The 20,097-nt window shown below is 36.1% G+C and overlaps 1 protein-coding gene across 3 annotated transcripts in view; it reads right to left on the bottom strand.

The window, feature by feature from the left end:
• The window catches only part of LAMA3 (laminin subunit alpha 3), a 227,491-nt gene that overhangs the window by 142,400 nt on the left and 64,994 nt on the right, over positions 1-20,097 (bottom strand). For all 3 annotated transcript variants that reach the window (XM_039844440.1, XM_039844420.1, XM_039844430.1), the window contains exons 7-9: positions 18,030-18,145; positions 15,155-15,273; positions 1,544-1,634 (exon numbers count right to left, since the gene is read on the bottom strand). In XM_039844440.1, the coding sequence (XP_039700374.1) occupies positions 1,544-1,634; positions 15,155-15,273; positions 18,030-18,057 (238 nt within the window). In that variant the 5' untranslated portion in view covers positions 18,058-18,145. The remainder of the gene's footprint in view (positions 1-1,543; positions 1,635-15,154; positions 15,274-18,029; positions 18,146-20,097) is intronic.

The raw sequence follows: 20,097 nt of genomic DNA on the forward strand, positions 1-20,097 counted from the left end.
GAAGCTCCTAGCAGGTCTGTTAGGCACAGTCGCTCCTGGTCATAAGCCAACTGTGAATATCTACACAGTGGTCATCATTACACAGTTGTGATGCAGACACAAGTGTGGGATGCCCAGACATGGATATATAATCTGTGGACAGCATAGCAAGATTGCACCCATAACACAAATGCTAGATTTGAGTATTAACGACATACTAAGCAGTTCTTGCAACCAATACAATTATTAGGTTTGCATTTCAAAGGGACATACTTGGAGTATAAAAAGTTTGGTAACATCTTCATTTGGGAGCTTCCCTTGACCTGGCAGGTCCTCATTTTGGACACTAAAAATAATATCATAGCTCAGTTAAGTGTATGTCCCATGAGAGACTGAGAGACTGGAGAAGCTGCGAGCACCAAGGACCCTCTCCTCCCAAGCTGGCTTCTCCTGCTGTCCTTTACTTAATTTGTTTAGGATTTATGCTAAGCCTCCACTATCTCTATGAGACCACCTCAGTGACAAAAAAATAAACTAGAAAAGTGATGGAAAATTGAGGTTCCAAAACAAGGTACGACTGCATTCATGCTGTCTGTTTTCTTTAGTCAATGCTTATTTTTTGTGGGCACAAGAAAAATGATGGACATATTACTTTGTGGGATGATGGTTATCTAAAAATGTTCTAGAGAGAGATAGATCAGAATCCACACACTCTTTGGACTTTGATGCCCTAAAATGTTAATGATATGAAGAATGAATTTGGGGGATGGTGGGCACAGAGGTCAATTTCAGGGCTGGAGTTGTTTTCCAACTGTGGCAGCCAAAGAATAGAAAAGAACCGAATAGTTTACACATGTAGGGTAAAGTCCATAACCTCACCTCTGATGGTTAATTCTGCAAAGAAGAACCAGTGGCATTTTTGTATATAATGGATATAGTATGGCACAGTGGCTCCTGACAGGTATGAATTACATCCTGGATCTACCAGTTATGTTTTTGTCACCCAGGCTAAAATATTTAACTACTCAGACCCTTTGGTTTCCCTATATCTAAAAATTAGAATAATAATACAATATTCTAAATTTATTATGATAATTCAATAAGACATTTCTGAAAGTATCTAATGCCTTGCATATAGCAAATGTTCAATAAATTGTAGCTATTTTAAATATTATGACTATTATTAAATCCTTGTAAGATCTTTACTATGTTGTCTTAATACCACTTTTGACAAAAATTTGAAATTACTGGAGATCATAGAAACGTCGAAACAACAGGAAACAGAAGAACTGACATTTGTTGCAGGCCTAGTATGTGACAAGCCCAATGCTTAGTATTTTCCTAGTGACTTTTGAGGACATTTTATTTAACATAGGGAATATATCATCATTTCCATTTATATATAAGAAATCTTTAGAGAGATGTAACTGTCTAGGTCACATGGTAAAGAGTGAACCAATAATATGAAGGAGAGAAAGAAAGGAATCTGATCAGAATTTAGCCTTATGACCTTCTCAAAGCAGGATACACAGTCTAAGATACACTGGATTGAAATGCAACTTACGGATGCAGCCATCGGGAGCAGTAGCTGGAACACCATAAGGGCGGTAATAACCCTTAGCACACTTTTCACAGTTTATACCAGCTGTGTTATGCTAGAAAAAAAGACAAAAGAAACTTAGAGGGTATCGTACTGGAGAAGTCTTTATTTTGTGCTATTCATCCAGAGAAATAATTATATCATATACAATTGTAATTTCAAAGTTACTAAAAAACAAATAAGCCTTGACCTTGAGTTTCCAAGATTTACCACAGGACACTGGCATAAACTTGGGTCTGGAATTTTTTTCCCATTGGAAAAGGAAATAAGAGCAAATTCCACAAACCGTATAGCCCAGGTTTTCCCCCTCCTGCAGAATTTCCTTACTGAAGCACCTGATATTTGAGTGAGAAAAAAACCTCAGAGGACTACTCTTCATAGCTTCATTCAGAAGAAGTGATGAATGGATAATAAATCACCCTTGGGTTTGACCGAAGGAACAGAGTCACATGTGACTTTCTATCTTCTCCGCTTTTGGAAGCGATCACATATATAGATCCTCTTCTCTTGCCATTCTAATTTTATCTGTGCTTTAGTCATGAAACCATTCTTTAAACATTTCTGTTACATGAATGGAAAATATAGGCACGGGTCTCATACACAGAGCTCATTTTAAAGTATAATACCAGGCAGCTTTTGATATTTCATGGTTAATTGTTGTAATTGCCACAAAATCAAATTACCCAACATATATCAGCAGTTTCCAAAAACCACACACCACGGATCCAGCTCAATTCTGCCTCTCTCGCTCTCTAATTGGGAAACAGTTAGAAGGACAGTGTTCTTTTATTAATGAAAAGAAAGGCAATTGGAAGTTAAAAAGAACAAATATAACACACTCTGATCCTAAAAGAGTCTGCATAGAAACACAGAGGGTAGGAGGGGAGAACAAAGACTCTTTCTGTAACTTCTCTCTTGTTTTAAATGATTTTATTAATTACAGACTTTTATTTATTACCACTCCTTGTCCTGTGGGCGAAAATCTGAATTCACTTTAACATTGAGGTCTAAAACCACACTGGCCACTTCTCTGACTTAACATTTACATGCGTAAACATTTGGGGCAAATAAGAAACAGCTGTAGTCCACACGACTTTCCATCAGATGCCAATTAACCTCTCAACTATGTTGTTTGTCACTGTGGCTTAGAAGAGACAGAGGATGTCAGGTTAATGTTGGTTCCTAAATTTTTTCCCCATTAGTGTAGGAAATGAGGACTAGGTATCTGAAGTAGGTAGCCCAGGCTTTTTTCTCTTCCACAAAGTTTGGTCAATGAGCACCTGCCACAGAGAAGTTACATTTTTAAGACACAAGGAATAGCAACAAATGACAAAAAGAGAAAAACGAATCACCCTGCAGATGGAATAATGCCTATAGTTTGCCTTTAGATCTCAGGTAATTGTCAAGGACCCACATCACACCCTGAAGGTGACTGCACAGCTCTTTATCCATAGATGTCAAGGTCATGGTTGGACCAAGGCCAATTTGAGAACCAAAGACAGTGGTAGCTTCCTAATTTCTATATTGGAAGCACTGAAGAAACAATCTTACTGGGAGAAATGGGTACTTAATTTGCATTTGCATGACGCAACAGGATGAGAAAATCTCAGCTGTCTAAACTAAAGAGTAGGTGGGCCCTGGTGGAATCTATGTAGGAGGTAAGCCCACCCCACACTTACCATCTCCTCTAGCTTTCTATAGAATGTTCACCTCGAAACCTGGCCCCGTTTTGCTAATTCTTCAGTCCTAATTCCTTCAAGCAGAACTTTTCCAAGGTGCTTTTCAATCTTTAGGTAAACCCCATTTCCCTGTCTCTCAATTCCTTGACTATGCCCACAGCACTGTTGCTGGTTTTCATTTCTGTGAACCTCAAAGCACAGGAAACTATTGGCTAGTCAACTTGTTGGCTGCATCCCTGAAAAACCCCCTATCTGATTTCCTTCCTAAGGCCAACATGATCTGGCCTCTGTTACCTCTCTGATGTATTTACCCCTACTCACTCCCCTTCGACCACACAGGGCCCCTTGCTCCCTCTCATGGCCCTCTGCCCTTCCATCCCCTCTGCTGGAAGGCTCTCCCCCAGACAGATGCCTGGCTCATTTTCTTGTTTCTTTCAGGTCTTTACTCAAATGCCACATCCCGGGGAACTGGCCACCCTATTTAAAATGCCACATACCCCAAACCAATACTTAAAATAGTAAACCTAAGAACTAAAAATAAAATCAGTACCACATGAGAATACAGCCATCTCTGATAACTGTGCTCTATCTGATGGTGACCTGGCTCTCTCTCATGTTGACTGCTTGACCACTCGAAGTCTTCAGGCCCATACTGACTGTGTAATGTTCCCACTTTCTGTCACAAGCCTAGCACTACACAGAAAAGGTGAACATCAGGTTAGCTAATGCTATTGACTGAAAGCTTGTGCCCCCTCCCCAAGGCAAATCATATGTTGTAACCTAATCCCCAATGCGATGGTATTTGAAGAGGGAGCCTTTGGGAGTAATAAGAGTGGAGCCTTCATAATGGGATTAGTGCCCTTATAAGAAGAGATATGACCTCTCAGTCTACCACGTGAAGATATAATGAGAAGGCAGCCATCTGCAAATCAGAAAGTAGGCGCTCACTATACACCGGATCTGCCATCACCTTGATTTTAGACTTTCCAGCCTCCAGTACTGTGAGAAATAACTATTTTATTGTTAAGCCACTCATTCTATGGTCTGTTTGTTATAGCAGCCTGAACCAACTGTGTTTCTGATAGGTAGACCTCTCCATGAAGTATGTGTGTTTTACCAGCAAATTTAAACTTCATCTTGAAGCATCACCTTGTAGCTAACCAGCAGGTTTAGGTAAACCTGCTGTAGTAGCACACCCTCTCCTCCTCCCTTCCTCATCAAGACTCCTCATGTCTCTCTGTATATGGCCTAAGATAGGGCTACATATTTTTCCTCAATTGAAGAGTCAATTGTATTAACATCATTTATGGAACATTCATCTTGCTCTTCCATTAGAAATGCCATTTTTACTGTAAACCAAATTTTAACATCTACATGAATTTGTTTCTAAATTCTCTATGAGGTTCTATTGAACTATTTATCCCTGTGTTGAGTCCATACTCAATTAATACAGATTCAAGAGATATTTTGATATCTTGGAAGACAACTTACTTCCATAATTATTCATTTTTTAAAACCATTTGTCTCAATAAGAACTTTAGATTCGGTCTCTCAATCTTCAGAAAAAAATCCTGCTGGAATTCTGATTGCAATCGCAGTGAATTTATAGACTGGTTTTGGAGAAATGGTAAATTTATAATGTCGAGTTGGGAAACACATTATACCTCCCCATATAGGTCTTCTTTTATAAACTCTAATAAGGTTTTACATGTTTGAATGCAGCTCCACAGTTAATTTCTTCTGTTTTTTCTTGGAGTACCTTCAAATCATTCTAGCGGTCACAGCTGTATTCCCCTGCATGTATCTGTTTCTGCATTCTATCTTTCTGTACTCTTTTGAAACTTCCGGTCTGTTGATGACACTCTTTCTTATTTTTTATGCTATTGTGGATTCTGGAAGAAGAGGGTATTTTGTTTGTTTAATATCTTTTCTAAGATATTGTGGATTTGTCACAAGAGAAAATGCAGCCATGTGTGCTCCATTTCTTAGTTTTATGTGCTGTATGTGTGTGTGGAAGACAAACAGTATGGAAATAATGAGAACAACACACAAAGGACACAAATAGCTAGGGAGCAAGCTCAAGACTTAGATTACAAGTCATGTCTTCACAGAAGAAGCTAAAGACTTTGTTTTAGTTAATGGAGGTAAAGTATCTTCAAGCATCATCACAAACAAATTGGGTAATCTTTCATCTTAATTAAGAACATCAATATTTTATCAAAGGGGAAGAACCTGAAGAATCATCACAAAAATGTTGTTCCTTGACTTCTCCTTTCATTGTTCTTCCCCCCAATATTTTATGAAAAATTTCAAGTTTTACTGTGATCACCTATCCATGCCCTATGTAGTTTGTCATTAATATTTTACTATATTTGTTTTATTATATAATTAGCCATCTACTCATTCCCTATCTATCCACCAGTCCATCTTATTTTTTATGCATTTCAAATAAATTGCAGATATCAGTTACATTCCACCAAAACTTTAGCATGCATATAATTAACTGGAGTTCAATGTTTGCTTACAGATTTTTGGTGTATGATTTATATACAAGTGTGAAGCTCTTAACTGTACATTCAGTGAGTTATGACAAATGCATACATCTGTGAAACACAAATCTCTATCTAGATACAGAATAATATTATACCCCAGAAAGTTCCCCATGACCAATCCCCTTTACCAACTCCCAGAGTCAATCACAGTTCTGATTTTTTCCACTATTGATTAGTTTTTTCCCATTCCAGAATTTCACTCTAATAGCCCTCGTACTATGTATTCTTTTTTGGAAGTCTTCTTTTACTTACCATGATGCTGGTAAGATTCTTGCACGTTGTTACATGCTTTGGTAGTTTGATTCTCTCTATTGCTCATTGGTGTTCCATTGTATAACTATGCTAGAGTTTGTTCATCCATTCTACTACTGATAGGTACCTGGGCCATTTCCAGTTTGGTGCTACTGTGCATAAAGCTGCTATAAGCTTTTTGTAAACATACATTTCCACTTCTCATGGAAAAATGCCTATGAGTGGAATTTGTGAGTCATGGAGTAGGTGTATGTTTAGTTTTATTTTAAAAACTGCCAAGACATTTTCCCAAGGCAGTTGTATCATTTTCCATTCACACCAACAATGCATGATAGTATGGTTGTTCCACATCCTCACCAAAATTGCTGGTAAGTCACTGTAATTTTAATTTGCATTTTTCTGATGACGAATGATGCTAAGCCCTTTCCTGTAGGCTTATTGGCCATTCATATGTCTACTTTTGTGAGATGGCTGTTCAAATCTTTTGCATGTTTTATTAGGTTATTTGTGTTTTTATTATTGAGCTGTGGGTGTTCTTTATATTTCCTGGATATCAACAATTTGTCAGATTTATGTTCTGTGAATATTTTCTCCCTGTATGTGGCTTGCCTATGTATTTTCTTAATAATGTCTTTTGTGAGCAGAAATTTTTAATTTTGATGGTTATTGCCTTTTTCATGGTTATTGCTTTCTGTGACCCAAGAATACTTTGCTCATCCTTTTGATCACAAATACATTCTATATTTTTCTCTAAAGCTTTATAGTTTTAGCTTTATTTTAGTTTGATTCATATCAATTTAGTTTTTGTGCATAATTTGAGGTAGGAATCAAGGTTTATTTTTTCCACTTAAAAATCCAGTTATTCCAGAACCATCTATTGAAAGTACTTTCTTTCCCACCCTCCCATTGGATTGCTTTGGGATTTTTATCAAAAAACAAATGTTTACTTAAGTGTGGTTCTGTTTCTGTGCTCTCTATTCTGTTACATTGATTTGTCTATCCTTACGTTGATATCACACTGTTTTGATTACTGTAGCCTTTTTGGGGGGGGCAATAGCATTTTTTTTCAATTACGGTTGACGTACAATATTTTATGAGATTCAACACAATGATTAGACATTTATATAATTTACGAAGTGATCATCCTGATAAATCTAGTACCCATCTGACATCATACTTAGTTATTACAAGATTAATGACTATATTCCGCACGCTGTACTCTACATCTCCATGACTATTTTGTAACTACCAGTTTGCACCTCTTAGTCCCTTCCCCCCTCACCCATCTCCCCATCCCACCTCCAATCCAGCAACCATCAAAATGCTCTCTGTATCTATGAGCTTGTTTCTGTTTTGTTGTTGTTGTTGTTCATTTATCCTGTTTTCTATATTCCACATATAAGTGAAATCATATGGCATTTGTCTTTCTCTGTCTGACTTACTCCACTCAGCACAATACCATGTCCACCCATGTTGTTGTAGATGGCAAGATCTCATTCTTTTTTTTTTTTGGCTGAGTAATATTCCATTCTATGTATGTACCACCTCTACTTTATCCATTCTATTAATTCCAAATATCTAATAATATTGAGTCTTCCATATAAATATATCTTTCCATATATTTAGGTCTCTAAATTTCCCTCACCAGAGGTTTTAGCTTTATTACAGAGGTCTTACATTCCTTTTGTTAAATTTATTCCTAAGGATTTTATTTTTTTGACATTATTTTCAATTGAATGTTTCATTTTCCTATCATTTGTTACTAGTATATAAAAATATAATTAATTTTTATTAATTTCCTTGTATCCTGCAGTCTTATTAATTCACTTACTAGTTCTAGTAGTTATTTTGTATATTCCTTAGGATTTTCTACATAAATAATCATGTCATCTGCAAATATAGGCAATTCTACTTTTTCCTTTCCAATTTCATATATCTTTTTTTTTTTGCCTTAGAGCAATGGTTAGGACCTCCAGGGCACTGTTTAAAAGATGTGGTGAAAAGCAATCTTCCTTACCTAGTTTCTAATATTTAGAAGAAAATAGTTCAACATTTCACCGCTAATATGATGACAGTTGTAGGTTTATCATAAAATCTTTATCAGATTGCAGAATTTCACTTCTATTCCAGTTTGCTAAGAGCTTTTATTGTAAAATAGGTAGTGATTTTTTCTAATTCTGCTCTTTTATACTGTTAATGATTAATTATACAGATTGACTTTTGAATGTTCAATCAACCTTGCTTTCCTGAGATAAACCTTAGTTGTAATATATTACCCTTATTATATACCACTGAATTCTATTTTCTAATATTTTGTTAAATATTTTTGAATCTATGATGTTCATGAAAGATATGGGTTAGCAATTTTATCTTATGTAATGTCTATTGGGTTTCAGCATTAAAGTTACACTGGCCTCATCAAACAGGTTGGGAAGTGTTTTCTCTTCTGGTTTTGTAAAGAATTTGGATAAAATTGGTGTTTCTTCCTTAAATGTTTAATATAATTTGGCAATAAAACTATCTGGTCCAGGGACTTTCTTTGTCCAGAATTTTTGATAATGAATTCTATTTCTTTCATAGATATAAGGCTATTCATATGTTCTGCTTTATCTAGTATTAGTTTTAGTAAGTTGTGTTCAAGAAATGTGTCCATTGAATCTAGGTTGTCAATTTTGTTGGCAAAGAGTTGTTCATAGTATTATGTTATTTTTCTTTTAATGTATATAGTCACTCTAATGATAAACCCACCTTTGTATATGATATTGGTAATTTGTAACTGCCTTTCTCTTTTTTCCTGATCAGTGCAGCTGAGAGTTAATTAATTCTGTTGAATCCTTTTCAAAAAGTCAGCTTTTAGTTTTGTTAATTTTCTCTATTGTTTGCCTGTTTTCTCTTTTGTTGAATTCTACTCTTATCTTTATTATTTTCTTTTTTCTACTTATTTTGGGTTTGTTTTGCTCTTCTTATATTAGCTTCTTAAGGTGAAACTTTGGGTCACTGCTTTTAGACTTTGTATTCTAACATAAGCATTTAAAGCTGTGAATTTCCCTTTAAGTACTACTCTAACTGCATCCCACAAATTCTGATGTTATTTTTTTATTATTCCTTAATTTAAAATATTTTCTAATTTCCCTCAAGATGTCTTCTTTGACATGGATCATTTAAAAGTGTGTTGTTTCAAACATTGGAGTTTTCCTATGATCTATCTTAGTGAACTACTATTACACAATTTTCTGTTTTCCCCCTTTAATTTTGTCAAATTTTGCTTTATATATTTTAAATCTTTATTATTATGATTGCAATGTCTGTGATGAATTAACCTTTTTATTGTTATGAAATGTCTCTATTTATATTTCTTAATGCTTTTTGTACTGAAATCTATTTTATCTGACATTCTATCCTTCTAATGTGTATTGTTAATTCAAAATATTTTCCATTCATTTACTTTCAAACTATCTATGTCTATATGTTTAAAGTATACCTCTTGTAAGCAGAATATAGTTGAGTCTTGCTTTCTTAACCATTCTGATAACTTCTGCTTTTGAATTGGATGTTTAGATCATTGACATTTAACCAATTTATTGGTATGATTGGAAAATAGGTCTAAAATTTTTGCATTTATTTTGTTTCCTTCTTTATTTTGTTTTTTGATGTGTGTGTGTGATTCATCCCTTGTTCCTTCTTTCCACCCATCTTTAGTTTATTTGTATATTTTTTATTTAATTAGTGTATTTTAATTAGTTTCAAGTATACAGTACATTGGTTAGACATCTATATAGTTTGTAAAACAGTCCCCATAATTGCTTCCTTCCTCCCTGGACCCTCTATCTAGCCAACATATTAATGCTAATTGCATTTCTAAAAGCGCGCACCACCATCCTTGTGACCATCCATCAAAGTTACTAATTTTAAAATTTCTTGAACCCATCCTAGAATTTTCAAGCCCCCCCAAGCCCCCCTCTTTCTGTCACCAAATTGTCCACTATATTTGTGAGTCTGTTTTTGATTAGTTTGTTCTTTTTATTCCTTAGATTCTGCATAAGAGTGAAATCATATAGTGTTTATCTTTCTCTGTCTGACTTAAATATCTTCTAGGTCCATCAAAGCAATACCTTTTTCCATCCCCTTCCTTTTAGTCTGTGTATGTGTTTTAATCTGAAGTGAGTCTCTTATAGCAACATGTAGGGTCTTGTTTTCCTTTCCATTTATCCACTCTATCTTAGTTGGAGCACTTAATTCTTTTCCATTTGAGGTATTTATTGATAGGAATGTAGTTGTTACCATTCTTTATTCCTGTTTTTGATACATGTTTTTTTCTTCTTAAAAAGTCCTTCCAACATTTCTTGTAATACTGGCTTGATGGTGATAAATTCCTTTAGCTTATTTTTGCCTAGGAAGCTCTTTATCTGTCCTTCAACTCTAAATGATAACTTTGCTGGATAAAATATTCTTGGTTGTAGATCCTGAGTCTACATCATGTTGAATATTTTGTGTGAAACCCTTCTGTCCTGCATAGTTTCTTTTGAGAAATCAGCTGCCAGTCTTATGCGTTTTCCCTTGTAAGTAACTATTTGTTTTTCTCTTGCTGCTTTTAAGATTCTTTCTTTGTATTTAACCTTTGGCATTTTAATTATGATGTGTCTTGGTATGGGCCTCTTTGGATCCCTGATTTTTGGAAATCCTGGAGTTTTATGTCTATTTCCTTCATCAAGTTAGGGAAGTTTTCCATCATTATTTCTTCAAACAGCTGTTCAACATCTTGATTTTCTTCAGTTATGCCAATCAGACAGATATTTTCACTCTTAATAGTGTTTCATATGCTCTTTAAATTATTTTTATATTCTTGACATCTTATCTCTTGCCATTCTAATTGTGTGTCCTTGGCTTTCCCGTCCTCTAGAAAGGGCATTTGATCCTTTTCTTTATTCACTTTGTTTATTCCATTTAATATATTTCTCATTTCAGTGTGTTCATTTCAGACTGGTTCCCTTTTATAATTTCCATTTTCATTTTCATGTTTTTTTAAATCTCTGTGTTTAAGTTCTCACTGAATTTATCTATACTACCCAAAAGTTCATTAAGCATCTTTATAACCAGTGTTTTAAACTCTGCATCTGTTAGATTGCTTGACTCCATTATTCCTCGATCTCTGTTCTGTTCTCTAATATGGTTTCTGCTTCTTTGTCTTCCCATTTTGACTGCCTTTCCGTGTCTGTTTCTATGTACTATGAAAAGCTCCTAAATCTCCCGGTCTTATTAGTATGGCTTTGTATAGTAGATGTCCAGTGGTATAGTCCTGAGAGGGGTTCAGCTGCAGGTCATATTTAGCCCAAGCCTGTGCCCCTCTGGGGCCACCTGTTAAGATTCAGCAGCAATCCACAGATGCTGTACTCATAGTTACCACAAAAGGCCACACCAGAAACTGAGGCCAACTGCCTCCATGTCAGTCTAGGCACTGCTCAGCAAGGAACACCTGACTCGCTGAGGATACACCTGGATATGGCTTGGGTGGGGCCCCTAGTTGGGGGAGGTGGGGTTTCAGGGAATCCTCTGGGTGGAGCGACCTCTGTTATCCAGTGTGATGACCTCATGGCTCTGGCAGCTCTGCGTCAGCTCACTGGTAGTGGGGGAGGGCTCAACAGGGAACAATGGATACCACTAGCACTTCTGTATCTCGCAAGTCTCACCTCGGCCCTCATTCCAACAATGTTTCGCTGGTAAGTCCCTGGTGCACCCTGCACATAGCCGAATCGACACTGGTGCTCAGATCGAGCAGGACCATCACTGCGAAAATCTGCTCACAGACGCGCACCCCTTTGAGAGGCTTCTGCCACTGCCGCTGCCACAGCTTCCGTCTCACTCGGCAGCTTGAGACCGGGCAGCCTCCTCGCCTCGTCCTATCTTCTGCCATTGCAGGGTGATTTCTTAGATTTCTCCTTAGTTGTATGGCTTGTTCCTCTAGATCCTAGGTGATTTTTCCTTGTTGCTGCTCCTTGTTTCCGTCACAACTTTGATTTGGTCGCCAGAGAGATGAACAGAGCCTCTATCATCTACACCATTTTTTTTCCTCCTTTATTTGTATATTTTTAAAACTAAAATACACTTAAATTCACCTATTGGCCTTTCAGCTAGACCTCTTTGCATTATTTTGTTAGTTAATTGCTTCGGGGATTATGTAAATCCTTAACTCCTCACAGTCTGACTAAGGTTAATATTGTACCACTTCACGTAAACTGTAGAAACTGCGTAGTCCTATATGTCCTGTTATTTATGCTATAGTTTCATATGCATGATATCCACACACATAAATCCCACAATATAATGCGACAACTTTTACTTTAAGCAGCCCTACATATTTTTAATAGTCCTTTATATTTGCTCAGACATTTATGATCTTATACTCTTCATTTCTTCCTGGAGATCTGAGTTTCCATCTGGTATCATATCTCTTTAACCTAAAAAACTTGCTTTAGCCTTTCTGGCTTTATTTTATTGATGAAACATTTTTCTTTTTGTTTTACTTCTTGAAGGATATTTTGCTAAGTAAAGAATTCTATGTTGACAGGTCTTTGTTTGTTTGCTTGTTTGTTTTAGCAATTTAAAGATATGCTCCACTACTTTGTGGGCTTCATAGTTTCTGAGAAGTCCACTGTCACTGTAATGTGTTGTTTTCTCTGTCTACCTTCAAGATTTTGTCTTTGGTTTTCAGTTGTTAGGCCCAAGAGTGCTTTTCTTTGTATTTATCCACCTTGGAGTTCACTCAACCTTTTGACTCTTAGTGTATTGTGAAATTTGAGGAATTTCCTCCATTGTTTCTTTTGTTGTTGTTTTTCTTCTTCATTCTCTCATCTCTCCTGGGACTCTAATTACATGTGTGCTAGACCTTTTGATATTGTTCCACAAATTCCCAAATCTTTGTTCATTTTTTTAAAGTTTTTTCTTTCTCTTCTTCAAACTGGATAATTTCTATTGATCTGTCTTCAAATTCACTAACTCTTTTTTTCTATTTTCTCCATTCTGCTGTTAAACCCATCCAATGAATTTTCAATCTAATATATTGTATGTTTTAGTTCTAAAATTTTCATTTAGTTCCTTTTATAGTTTTTATTTCTCTGCCAATATTTCTATTAATTGTCTTTTTCAGAATAGGTCATCTTTTTTTGATTCTTCAAATGTCAGAAATTTTTGGATTGTATCCTTGACATTGTAAATATTATGTTGTAGAGATTCTGGATTCTGTAATATTTCTCTAAAGAATAATAATTTTTTTTTGTTTGTTTTTGAGACAATTAACTTTACTGAAATTGCAAACTCTGACTCTTGAATGATAACTCGAATCTCAAATAAATTATTTTAGTTTTAGCTGAGATCCATCCTTTGCACAGATGGTTCAGGGGTCAGTCAGAAACTTGGGAAGAATTTATACATAGAATTAGAGATTTCCTCTCAATTTCTTTTTTCCTGGAATCTCCACTCACTTCCTAAAAGTTGTAGTTGTCCTAAGCTCTGTGTTCTTGTACTTCAGGCCAGAAAGATTCAAGATTTTCTAGAGGAATTTTAGCCATGCTGCATGGCACCAAGTTTGGTCTGCCCTCTAGCTAAAAGTCATAAAAACATGTAATTCTTTATGCTGATCCCTTTTGCCAAGTGGCAGCTCTTCACCAGTATTTTCTTGTTATGTTTACTCCCTGGTGCCTTCAGATCATTGTTTGGAGGAAGGGAGCCCTTTTGTTTTTGTTTGTTTGTTTTTTTGTCTATATTATATAGATGTTATCTGTTAGAGGTTTAGGTCTTGTTGGAGCTACTAACCATAACAGAAGCAGAAACTCTCTTCTTGTTTCTTGATTATAAGTGTAATATAAAAGTTAATTATACTGAAATGTACACTTAAAATGGTTCAATAGCAGATTTTATGTTATCTATATTTCACCATCACAAAAAAATATGTTAATTCTGCTAACCTAATACCTAAGTTAAGCAAAGACATTTTAAGTATAAATTGAAAAAAAATGCAATGAACTAAACAAAACTTTAATAATTTCATATCCAAAATAAAATGCTTTTGCAGAGCCACTTTGGATAAAAGGACTATATTGATAGTTTTCTGGAACAGCAAAGTACAAAACATAATATCACTGAGAGAAGGGGAGGAACAAGATATTCTAAAGACACATCGAGGAGCTTGATCCTTCATCTAGAAAAAGGATTCCACCTACACTTCCTAGTCCTATGCTTCTGCATCTTTAATGTGCATATGAATCACCTGAGGTCTTATAGTGCACAGCCTTAAGATGATCTTGTGTTCTTTCACTTATTCATGAAACCTCATGATTTGTAACAAACCTATGAATTAGCTTTTACTTATATTTTAATTATCTGCAATGACAATAATACAAAATATGTGGAGTGGAACACAAGTGGAGAATAGAAGGTCTCTCTAAGGGTATGTAGCCCTGGTTCCATATAAATAAGCATCTCATGAAAAGAGTACCTCTTTAATGTTAATATTAACAAAACATCACCATAAAAGTACATAAGACAGAGTGACAATATAGACTAAGTTCATGAACATTATACCTTCTTGGCTAATAGTCTTCCTGGCTAATTTTCAATGAACCAAATTGTCCTATAGAAGGGATGAAAAATCAGCATTCCTAATTTGGTGTCAATGGCAGACATCAGTAATTGATCATGATGCACTTCCTTGCTGAGTCTAAATTCAGAATCTGCCTGAAAACATGATTTAAGGTCAGCATTGAAGTTGACAGCTATTTGCTCTCCTATCTTAGAACCTTTCAACCATGAATAGGTAGCAGTCGGGATAATGACCAGGGATTCTCCTCTCCATTTAGGCAAAGACCTACAGGAAGAACATAATCAATGAAGTCTGGGCAAACATACCTCAATCCATTTCCTCTACAATCCCTAAATTATATTCAGTTAATAAGAACTTTTGCGTACCAAACTGGAGAAATGGTTTCAGAAAAACCTTTCAATTGCATATCATTTTCTTGACATTTTCTAGGAGCAGGGCTTACTTAATGCTCATTTCCTATAGTGACACACCCACTTTGATTTAAATAGTGCCTCACCTGACAATTAATGCAGACCCCTCCACCTGCATAGTTGCCTTCAATATTCAAGCTTGCCTTCTGCCTCTCAACATCTGGATCATAGTAACAGTCGATGGCATGGCCGTGGCAGTTGCATGCTAAAAAAACCATTCTAAGTTAATAATGCATCACGAGTATGAGACACTTAGTAGTAAATTTCCTCATATAGTATTATGGCTCATTGAACTACAATAAAGTCTATTCTGGAACACCAGGAATACTCTCAATGGAAAATTTTAGGGACTTTTACACAAAGACCAGCCTATAACGATATACAACTTACAAGCTTCTTTCAACTGATATTAAGTGATAGAGATTTCTCTTTTTAAAGAAATAAGATCTATAATTACAATAAATTAAGATAAACCAAAATGCCAATTAAGCTTCATGCACAAAGAGAATATTGCTATTACTACTATTACTACTACTAACAAAAATAATTGAGCTCTTGGTACACTGTGAAAAGTGATTTACATGCAATATCTGCACAATAACTCTCTAAGGTAGGTACTATTATCCTCTTCACCTAGATGGGGAGGCTGAGACTTGGAGAGGTCAAGGGATGTGCCCATAGTTACACAGCTCACAAGTAAGAGAGGCAGAATCCTGACTTGTCTATATTTGGCCTCAAAGCCTATTATCTCAGCCCATACTCTAAACCGTTCAGCACTATTTATAATAGCAATAAATTATAAATAATCTTAATGTCTAATATATAGAAATGACTAAGCAAACAATAGTATATCTGCTTGACTGTTCCGTGAAGTCAAGAACTGCTTGTGTTTTGTTTGCAGCAGAGCACATTCTCTGGCACATAGTGGAAACTCAACAAACATTTTTTGGATACCCTTAAATGCATAGAATTAAAATACTACGTGCCATCAAAAAGGATGTCAAAGGGTTTTAAAGAATATGGAAGAATATCTAAATATATTGGGATATAAAATTGTGTAAATAATATACTCTTGAGTAACATATGCATCAAAAAAATAGTAAAATACCTAAAAAAATATTAATAGTGGTTCTCTTAGGGTAGTAAAATTATTGATGATTTTATTTTTTAAAAATAATTTCTAAGTTTTCTACAAGTAATGTATAATACTTCTATAATTAGAAAACATAATTTAAAACCCATTTAGGATTTCTTTTACTTCCAAGATGAAAAAGATTTAATGAGTAAAATTCTTATTCCTGCTTATGCAAAATATCTATTCATTACATTCCACCTAGCCCAAATTTTCTAAGTCTTTCTAGTAATTTGTAGGTTCTAATCAAGTTCCCAGATAAATTTATTAGGAAAGAAGTTTGAGTTAGAATTTCAATATCCTGTTCTTAAAAGGCTAAGTACTTACTTATTTTCATTTCCTCAATGGTGCCATGAATTAAAAAATCCAAGGCATGTATATTTACTACATCAGTTATTTCTTAAGTCTATTTATTGTGAATTTCAGTAGTTCAAATGGAATTTAGAAAGCATCTAACAAATAGGTCTGATCTTTCCATATGTCGTTTTTGTAATTTTTAACCATTATCACAAATGTAAAAAAATTAAAAACTAATGAAAGGAAATTAGTTAGAATTTGTCATATGTGTTGAAATAAAGCATGTCATTCACTGAAAGATTCCATTGGTCTGAAGAACTAACCAAATTGTTAACATTGGAGTTCACATGATAACTAATACTCATTCAATCAAAGTATCCTAAACCAGTGCCTGAAAGCATTGGAAGAATCAATCCTTGATTACTACGTTTCCCTCCTTTCATTCCCATTATGGGGGAGGAGATTGGGCAAGTCACCTAGAAAGTCACTGTTTGCTTGACTATAAAGTGAGAATCGCCATCCAGGTAACATCCCTGTACCTAGCGATGCACCGAGTTTTTGTCTCAGGCAGCATCGGCACTTTCCAACACTCTCAGAACTCCTCACGGACAATGCCTTTTGAGTAATTTTGCTGATCATAGAGATCATCAGTCATATTTCTTAATAGATACAAAAAACATTTGGCCAAAATGTGTAAAGAACACTTTCTTATATCATTCTTCAACAAATCTAGACCCAAACACCTTTTGATCATTTCAAAAAAGCAAATCCATCTTCAATCTATACACTAAGAATATTCAGAAAAAAACAGGATATGGTCTCCAAAACCCAAAACTAAAAGTTACAAAAATGTTTTCAGCAATTGGAATAAATACATGGCTTCCTGAGAAGAGTAATTTAAAAGGTAATCTTTAGTTGGATGTTGTAGGGCTTGCTTGTTAAGATAACAGTTTTCTTACTTTATATTGTACCCATAATTAAAAGGAGCCTCTTGTCTTTCTTCTTTCTCAGGTTCCCTCCATCTGTGCTTGCCTTAATCCTACTATAGTACTCTTCCCATCCACCCTGCTCCCTCAATGTGTCCAGCTCTCCGTTTAGACGCCACTCTCATCACCTTTGCCAAACCTCAGTCCTCAAAAAACAGTTAGGATTCTGATCTAGTATCACATCCTAAGAAATGATAAGGGTTTAAAATTTAATAGTGGTTGCATCATATTTTCATTAGCTAAAAAGAGATGCCAACTAGTTAAAGCACTCAGCCCAATCCTTGCTTATAGTGAAAGCTTAATACATATTAAAGATTATTATTATTGTTATTTTTGTTCATATATTTATATCTGAATTTATATCTGAATTTACACCTCTAGTCTGTGAGTTATTCATTACACTAGAAAGACCTGGGACCTCAAGATTGGCATGATCTCACCCTCCTCATGAGCAGGGGAAAACACAGCGTCAGTCCTCAGGTAGAAATGGTTGGCAGGGAATTTAGGGTGGGGTCTGGTTTCCCAGTTCCCCTCCCCCATGCTCACCTTCACACTCGTTGCTCTGCTCCCACATGGCAGGCTGCCAGCGCCTCTGATTGTACCCAGCACAACAGTGATCACATGTCTCCCCACAGGTGTGGTGTCGGCATTCACAACGAAACCTGGGCATGGAGTGAAGCACGTCTCAGTTATTGAAAAGTTTTGATTAAGATCAATTGTTCCTGTGCAAAAAACTGACAGTCACCATGGTCACCCATGGTACCATTTATTTAGTAATTCTGAGAACAAAGTACTTTGTATATATCATTCCAAGTCTCCCCCATCCTGCTTAGATCTTCATTTTACAGATGGTGACACTAAGATTCAGAGAAATTAAAACATCTGCCAAAGGTCAAGGGTGATGAGAGCCAGATTTCAAACCTGTATGTCTGACTCTAAAGTCCCAGATCTTTCTTCTCTACCACATTATATTACACTGAATCAACATATGAGCTGGCAAGTGCTTAGTTTACTGATATGTGTTGAGTGTCACATCCTCACAAAGATCTGGAGTTATCCTGTCATAAAGGTCTGCTCAGGTTTCTTGGTCTCAGCCTGGGGTCATGCACAGAAACCCACCGAATCCAAGATACTAAGATATCAGAGGACCCTGTCCCAAGAAGCCACATCAGCACCAACAAATAGCCTCATCGCAGGGCCCAAAGCTGAGATTACTCAGCAAGGCAAAAGGGTAAAAATCTTTTTAAAATTTACATTCAAAGGATTATACAACTGCCTTAAAACTTTTTTAAGTTAAAATAAAATTGTTGTAGCCATGGCATTGGGTTAGAACTCCAAGCTCTGAGCTCCCATTTATCTGTGCTTGAAAGAAGATTCACAACAGTTATATAAGAAGGCTCTTAGCTGTGCCTGTGGGAGTTCCCTTAATTCTTCCAAGGGAAGTTGGGTAGGCATATATTTAATTACACTCCTAATAGAAGGTGTCAACCCTCTCCGAGTTCAGCTTCCTGTTAAAGCAAATGAACATTGATTTAACTGACAGCACAGAACAGCTGGAATCCAAATGGGCTTTTGTCAAAGAGGCAAATTTTGATTCCTTACCAATGATGTATTTGCATAAGCTAGACTGAAAGAATTATTTAGGGATAATGGCTTGAAGAACACGTAGCCCAGCTACAAGGAAATTAAAATTAAACAGCAAAACAAACAAACAAAAAACTGGGTACTTGTCTAAATCATATTGGCACCCCCAAATAATTGCATTTTCTGACTCTCTCTCAGCCCAGGCTGATGGTTAATATAGAAAACTCATCCTCAAATCTACTGTAAGGATGTTATGAAAAATGCTGTTGACTAGAGAATCCTTTTCATGATGACCACGCCACTCTACTCCCAGGAAAATTTCTTACCTGGTTCTAGTTTCAACTGTCATGTTTCTATTAAGCAACTAACTACTTTTTAGGTTATGATCACAGTGAAATATGAAACTCAACAGGTTTTTCTTTTTGAGGTGACTTCTAGGAAGTTCAGAATCAAATCTGTGATCCATCCACGTTTCTGTGCTTCAAGGTCAGCAGAGTATGTAAGCTCAGTTAAAGGCTTGTTCTGCCTTTTTGTGGCTTCTGCTAAATTAACAACTTTTTCTGGTTGTCCAGCCTTGGATCCCTCCATTAAGCCTCTGCATCCTCTTATACATAAGATATTTTCCTATTTATGGATGTGGATTTCATCAGCATTTGTTCAAGCCAGCCTGTTAGGCAGAAGCAAACCAGCAGACAGGGCAAGACAAAGCAGTTGTGCTGGTGTAGAGCGATGGTAATCTGAGCCTTCCACCACGGCATGGGGAGATGGCCTCTCCAATCATGATCACCCTGCGGGTCTGCAGAGTCAACAGGGATTGGCAGCCCTTCCAAGAGGGAACCTCAGAGCTCTGGTGACTTCAACAGAAGTTGAAGTGGAGTCACTTTGTCTCAGCAGGGACAACAGGCCAACCTCATCTTTCCCCTCTCTCTAATGCAGGACTTCCCTGACCTGGCTTCTAGTGTCTGAGGGCCGTACCCTCCAGGCTACACAGTGGCAATGTATTAATCATTAATAAACATGTCCTTGCCAG

Source organism: Pteropus medius, unplaced genomic scaffold, assembly GCF_902729225.1.
Source record: "Pteropus medius unplaced genomic scaffold, Ma_sr-lr_union100, whole genome shotgun sequence".
Classification (NCBI taxonomy): Eukaryota; Metazoa; Chordata; class Mammalia; order Chiroptera; family Pteropodidae; genus Pteropus; species Pteropus medius.